This window comes from Pteronotus mesoamericanus, unplaced genomic scaffold (genome assembly GCF_021234165.1).
Source record: "Pteronotus mesoamericanus isolate MK-2021 breed Mesoamerican mustached bat unplaced genomic scaffold, CSHL_Meso_final contig_20, whole genome shotgun sequence".
NCBI classification, from domain to species: Eukaryota; Metazoa; Chordata; class Mammalia; order Chiroptera; family Mormoopidae; genus Pteronotus; species Pteronotus mesoamericanus.
In genome coordinates, this window is record NW_026555085.1 from 35,219,288 (window position 1) to 35,226,396 (window position 7,109).

At 42.1% G+C, this 7,109-nt stretch overlaps 1 protein-coding gene and 2 non-coding genes across 3 annotated transcripts; all 3 read right to left on the bottom strand.

Moving 5' to 3' along the window:
* Positions 1-920: 920 nt before the first annotated feature.
* On the bottom strand, positions 921-1,027 carry LOC129067984 (U6 spliceosomal RNA). Its single transcript, XR_008528808.1, has one exon. It is a non-coding gene; the product is annotated as a U6 spliceosomal RNA (small nuclear RNA).
* Positions 1,028-2,192: 1,165 nt separating this feature from the next.
* On the bottom strand, positions 2,193-2,319 carry LOC129068044 (small nucleolar RNA SNORA33). The gene has a single exon (XR_008528861.1). It is a non-coding gene; the product is annotated as a small nucleolar RNA SNORA33 (small nucleolar RNA).
* Positions 2,320-5,134: 2,815 nt separating this feature from the next.
* Positions 5,135-6,168, bottom strand: OOEP (oocyte expressed protein). The gene is made up of 3 exons (XM_054568836.1): positions 5,982-6,168; positions 5,582-5,761; positions 5,135-5,214 (listed from the first exon to the last, which is right to left on the bottom strand). The coding sequence occupies exons 1-3, from the start codon at positions 6,166-6,168 to the stop codon at positions 5,135-5,137; spliced, it is 447 nt and encodes a 148-aa protein (XP_054424811.1).
* Between the last annotated feature and the right edge of the window lie 941 nt (positions 6,169-7,109).

Genomic DNA, 7,109 nt, shown 5'->3' on the forward strand with positions numbered 1-7,109 from the left:
TCCCCTCTCTAAAAATAAATAAAATCCTTTAAAAAAATAAATTTTCATTATGCTGAATTAGGAATGCCTAATTCCTAAGGCAAGTAAGAAAAAAAATCATTTAAGAAACGATAATTAAAATGGTATGTAAGAGCTTGCTCTCCCTCCTGGGGAGCACGCTCCCCCCTCCCCCTCCCCCCTCCCCTTCCCCCACAGGCATGCATCTCCTCAACTCTGAAGACCCCATGAGATTTGCAACAGGGAGAGAAACAGGCAGCAGCACCTCATCCCAGGCTCACCCCCTGGCCCGGTCCTCAAGGCTCCCCCTTGTCTGACTCCCCAGTGAGGCGAGAGCAGCCCTGGTTGGCTCACTCCTTTCCCGTGAGATTTCTAGGAGCCAAAGCAGCCCTGCCTAACCTCTCTGCTGCTGCTGCTGCTTCTACCCTAGGCCCTTGCTTGTTTCACTGACCCCAGCTGTAATAAACATACTCTCAAAGGAAAAAAAAAGTATATAAGGATTTGACACAAAGTCATGGAGGAAAAGAACAAAAAAAGACAGAAACAAATAGCAAAACGGCAGACAAATCCAGTCATATCGAAAATTACATTAAATTTGAATGGATAAAATCTTCCAATAAAAAAGCAGAGATATTCCAACTAGATTTTTTTTTACTTCAATAGAATACATTCTATATTATTCTATTTATATTAAATGTTCAAAAAAGGCAACTCTGCAGAGACAAGAAGCGCATTGATTGCCGTGGGTGGAGACAGCAGCGATGGCTGCCGGCCACGGGCGGCGAACTTCGGGGAGTGATTCCTAAGGCTGGTTTGTGGTGATGGTGGCACTGCTCGTAAGTTTACTAAAAAACGTGTTTTTAATTATACACTCAAAATTTTATACTAAGTAAATAGTAACCAATTAAGCAATTAATTTTTTAAAAAATACGGAATGCTTCACCAATTTGCATGTCTTGCATGCACAGGGGTCATACTGATCTTCTCTGTATCAGTGCAATTTTAGTATATGTGCTGCTGAAGTGAACACAGCAATTAAATTTTTAAAATTTGTTGGTTTTTTAGAGAGAGGGGAAGAGACAGAGAAACATTGATTTGTTCTTCCACTTATTTATGCGTTTATTGGTTACTTCTTTGATATACCCTCCACCTGACTGAACCCTCCACCTTGCCATATCAGGATGATGCTCCAATCAACTGAGCCTCCTGACCACAGCCACAATTAAATTTTTAAAAATTGCAGTGCAATATCACTCATACCCAAAGTCCCTAAAATGAAAATTCTGAATTTAATCTTTATTGTATTTTTTCCCATTACCATTCAGTCCCCTTATACCCGCCCCCGCCTCGCCCCAGCAATCACCACACTGTTGTCCATATCCATGAGTCCTTTTACCTTTTTGCTCAGTCCCTCCAAAAAATGAAAATTCTGATTTTGGACATAGAGCAGTTGGAAGTCTGATACACTGCTGGAAGGAATGTATATCGGTTCAATCACCTAAGCAATGTGAACTTAGGCATATCCTATAACCTAGCAATTCCAACCTTAGATGAATACTCAATAGAAATGCCTATATGTATGCACCAAAAGTCATGGACAAGAGTTTCCATAGAACTATTATAAGTCCAAATAGGAAACAATCAAAATGTAAATCAACAGAATAGGAAACTACAGATTTTTCATACAATGGAACTATAACTCCCAGCAGCATGAGTAAACCTTACAATTTCATTTGCATTTAAGTCAGAATAGTAGTTAACCTTGGAGAGTATGCAAATGGATGCTTCTGGAGTGCTAGTAATGTTTTTTCTTCTCTGGGTGCTGGCTAAATGGACGTGCTCCCTTTGTATTGTCTGATGAACCTTCACACTTTGAATGTACATTTTTTTATAAATGCTATGCAGCAACAAAACACTAAAACAGAAAAAAAAATTGGAGTTATGGAAAGGTACTTGAAAGTAACACATGGGAAGTGAAATTTTGAATATTTTAATGCTTTATACATTGCTTTATTTTTACTTTTTAAAAACAAATTTGTTTTCTCACAGCACTAATGGCTGGAAGCATAAGATCAAAATGCTGACAGGTTTGATTCTCCTGAGGCCTCTCGCTGTGTTCACATGGCCATTTCTCTGCGTGCACCTGTGTGGTTTCTCCCTCCATATCCCAGTCTCCTTTTCCTTTTTCCTCCTTTTCTTATAGCCATTTTCAGTAATGAGTTCAATGTCTTTAAGGCTTATAACATGGCTTTATTATAATTGCCAGCTTTGTCTAAACTTCTGCAGAAACACATTTGGGTAAGCAAACTCACTGACTGGCTTTACACTGCCTTATTATTTAAAAATATTGAACATGTATGATTTTCCTCAGAAAAATCAATAATTCTATTTTTATTTTTAATGTGGTACTAATAATGTTTTACTTTAGCAATCTGTTATAAAAAAAACATTGTCTTATTCCTCAAATTACTATGGATTCTTCACAAATTAAGAGGTTTATTCTAATTCCTCTTAAAAAGAAATCAAACTAAGAAATGAGTCTGAATTCAGCTGCACAGAAAAATAAAAGCAAGTGGGAAAGCATAGTCTAGAGGTAAGAATCTGGATCCTAGAATTAGTGTTTTGGTTTAAATTTCACACCTCCCCACAACCTAGCTCTGTGACATTAGCAAGTTTACTTTTGCTCCACGCATCCTGCTTACGTGCATGACACAGGGGCTGGTATGTGATACAAGTTCAAATAAACATATAGCTAATATTACCCCCAAATTCTGACAGACTGACAGAACAAGTGTACTTTTTTAGATATTAAAAGGTTATGAAGGTAGTAAAAATACTGTATTAGCACACAGATGAAAGGGAACACAGAAAAACCATTATTAGATGTTGTAATAGTTTGCAAAAGCTGCCATAACAAAATGACAGATTGGGTGGCTGAAACAACAGCTATTTTTCTTAAAGTTCTGGAGGCTTGAAGTCCAAGATCAAGGTGTTACCAGGTTTGGTTTCCTCAGAGGCCCCTCTCCTTGGCTGCAGATGGCTGCCTTCCTGCTGCGTCCTCACATGGTCTTTCCTCTGTGCTTTCTCTGCCCCTATTTCCTTTTCTTATAAAGACACCAGTCATATTGAAAAAAGGCAGATCCATATAACCTCATTTTACCTTAATTACTTCTTTAAAGGTCCTATATCCATATATCTGGTTGGCCAAAAAGTCCATTACATTTCTTCCATATGATGGCTGTAGTAGTGCTTCATTGTCTTTAACTTCATTTGAAACAATGTTAGATTGTATTGTGACAACTGTCTTATGAACATGCATTAACAAAAACCTATCAAAATTGGTGAATTCTTGTGCAGTCATTTAAATATTGAAGACGGAAGAAGATATGCAACATTTTCAGCCCATTATGCTTTATTATTTCAAAAAAGGTAAAAATGCAATTCAAACACACTCACAAAAAAAAAGATTTGTGCAGTGTATGGAGAAGCTGCTGTGACCAAACATGTCAAGAGTAGTTTTCAAAGTTTCTTGGTATTACTGACATTTTAGCCGAATAATTCTTTTCTGTGGGGCTGTCTTATGCATTGGAAGATGGTTAGCAGCACCCTTGGACTCTACACCCACTAGAAGCCAATAGTAGGAGATAGATAGCATACTTAAAATATCCAAATCAATAAAGTTATTGGTGAAAATGAAAAACATCTTTTATTTATAGAAAAAAAATGGACTTTTTGGCCAACTCAATACACTCATATCCTGAGGTAATGGAGCTTCCTAAGGAGTACAGGATCATTTAGTTACTTAATTTTGAATAATTTGGGGGATATTTGAATGGAGTTTAAGCATAACCTTCCTCTCTAAATATAGTACCAAATGTTCAATGGTTTTGTAGAAATCCCACCAGGAAAACCCGGCAAGAGTATTTATCAAATTTCTACAGAATGAGAGAAAGCAAGAGTTCCTAAGTTTAAAAGTAGGGGACAAGGAGGGGGGAAAAAAAAAAATCACACAGAAATCAATGATTGGCTTAATTATGAGAAATAGAAAAGCATGTTTTAAAGTAAGTATGTGTTTTAAAACCCTTGCAAACAGCTACAATCCTTTACTGTTGCGAGGTAAAGAAACTACATGAGTTAAATCAACTCTAACTTTGTGTCTGAAGTCAGAGAGCTCTTGGCAACCTCACCTCATAAGAATTCTCCTTCTGAAAGTGGAGAAAGTGGAGACAGAGAGGGCTCAGGACTGTTATGCGCCAATTGGTCAGAGCATTGTAACCGGTCATGGAAAAACAGACCAACCGGTGCAGGACACCTGTGCAGGTCTCAGGGGAAAGGAGACAGCTAGGCGGGGGACAGAACACCTTCTGTTGGCAGAGCTGTCCAGGATCCTGGCTCTTCTCTGGTGCATCCCAGCGCGAGCAGAATGATGTGCTAATGGCCTCCGCTTTCCCATTGGAACCCCCACCAAAGTGCATGGAGGGAGGCTCCACGTCAATGAAAAGCACACTTGGTGCCACTCAGGGGCCAAACCAGCCACAGCTTCAAAGTGTGAGCCTCAAGGCAGAATCATTGGAATTACCTATGAGCTTGTTGGAAATGCAAATTCATGGGCTCAGTATACTGAATCAGAATCACTTAAGGAGCCTTAAACTGTTTAAGAAAGCTCTCAAGGTGATTGTTACACATGTTAAAGTTTAAGAACAAATGATGCAAAACAAACAAAGAAACAAAAATCCAAAGCACATTGACCCTGCATCTCTGCCTCCCGTGCATGAGGGCCTGACTCTGGCCACAAAATGATAAAAAGGTTAGTACTTTCAAAAGGGTAGAAACTAAAAAATAAAAATAAAACCTATCAGGCCTTTAACCTACCCCACACATCAAGACATGCATGAACAGTCAATCTTTTGTAAGTTTGTTTAATTTTAAGTGAGCAAAGAACTTTAATTTATGCCATTGAACAAAAAGGGGAATTCATTTCTTTACCACAACAGCATTCACATTTGCATCAAAATAATCAAACCACTATCCATCAAGTAAAAGGAGAAAGAATGCTGTGCTGAGATTTAAGGATACTTGCTTCATTTGAACTTTAGTAACAGAAGCAGGCCTGTTCTTGTAATGCTCCTGACTGTACTTATGCAACAGGAAGCTGGGGGGTCTGGGGACGGGATGCACGTTCCTTCAAAAACTCCTCAAGTTGTTTCATCTTCTCATCTGGATAAGCAAAAATGCTGTTTCAAAATTATTCTGTCATGGGGGGCGGGGAGGGTAGGGGGGGAGTGGAGGGGTGGTGCTGGCAACATCATTTCTCAGGGTGGAGGTTCTGAACTTGGGATCTGTCAATAGTGGTGTAACCAAACTAAGGCAGGCACGGGCAGTGATGGGCCTAAAACCTCAGATCTCAGCTTCCTCCCCTCAAGGGCCTACTTGGACTCCTCGCTAAAGGCTGCCCAGGGGCTGTGTGCAGCACACTGCAGTAGGGAAACTGCAAAAACATTGGGAAGGTAAGGAAGCCTGGTAAGGACGGTCAGGTGGTTCACCTGCGGCTTCCCCTCCACATGCAGATCTCGAAGACCCTCACCTCGGGCACGATGTTCCCGGTGCCTTGACGCCAAGCTCAGGAGCATGCTCCTCACCCGGTTCTGTACACGGGGCTGTCCGAAAATGGTGATTTCGACCAAGTTCCCAGCGTCTACTATGTCCACGGTCAGCAGGACCTGGTTCATCCACTCTATTTCCGGAATTGTGGCTCGGTCGGGGCCTGAACAGGAAAACAGAGACTCTGTGGGGAGGGATGGTCGAAAGTCCAGAGGACCTAGATTTGAAGAGAATGTCGTCGGGGGAAAGTAAGAGCTGAAAGCTGGAATCATGACGTCAAAGGTGGCCTGAGAATTTGGGCACGACCTTAGAGAGCTGCCCTACCAGGGCTCTCTCTAACTGCAGGGGGGGGTTAGGCCACCCGCACACCTGGGGTCACTCACCGAAGATCGAGTCAGCCAGCCATGCCTCCAGGTAAAACACCAACGGGTTTCTCAGTTCCTGCACAGGAAACCACCACGGCCGGATGCGAATCCGCGGTAGTGGAAGCGGTATCCTCAGCAGCCCGTCCAGGGACTGGGCGGACATCCCTTGATCCCCCTGGACCGCAACACCTGGCTGGTCGGCCATGCTAGGACCGGCAGCCCAGGAGCGAGACCGAGTTAGCGCTCCTGGGACTCCAGTAAGACGCGAAGCCTGGGCCCCGCTTTTGTGGATTCCAGCCGCACCGCGCCCCCCCCCCCCGCCCCTTCCGGTGCTACCCCGCCGGCGCCGGACGGAGGCGCTGCGGGCGCTACGTCCTCAGCATCAATCACCGGGACTGCCTTTCATCTTAGAATTAGTGCTGGGCTCTAGCTGGAGCGCAGGGTGCTCCGCGGTCATCTCTGGCAAGTAAGGTATCAGCCTCCCGGGCTCCTGGCCCCGCACACAGCTGACCAACAGTGTGGTTTGACTTGGCGACTTTGTTAACTGGGAATCACTTTCAGTGCCTAGATTCAGGTTTCTCTGTTACCTTCCAGAGGGAGGGAGGTAAGGCGGGTCGACGGCAAGCTCATTGAATCTACGTTTTTCTCACTTCTGCTTCCTGTTAACCTTCTGACTCTCTGGTTGGTTACTACTTCAAAATCATTCAAGCAAGTGTTTCATATTTTAAAATAAAAAGTCAAAGGTGTTCCTGATAAAAAACGTAGCAAGTATAAACACATCCCGTTTATTTCCAAAATCCTAAAACAACTAATGTTGATGCTCATTTCTCCCAAATGTTCTTAATTTTAGATAAAAATTTAAATTATGAAAGATGTCACACCTTCAAAAAGTTATGTAATACCCATGAGCAGCCCTCCACCCCTCACTCCCAATTAACAAGATGTTAGTATTTTTCCACATTTGCCTCACTTCTCTCTTTAAGACAGATACCACAAAAACAGCTTTCCTTTCCCTCCCCACTGGAAACCACTGTTCTGAAGCTGGGACATATTACTCCATGCATGTTCTTATACTTTTTCGAGTGCATTTCTAGAAATATTTTTGGTAGTTTTAGGATAGCATCTGCTCTACAAAGTGTTTTGTTC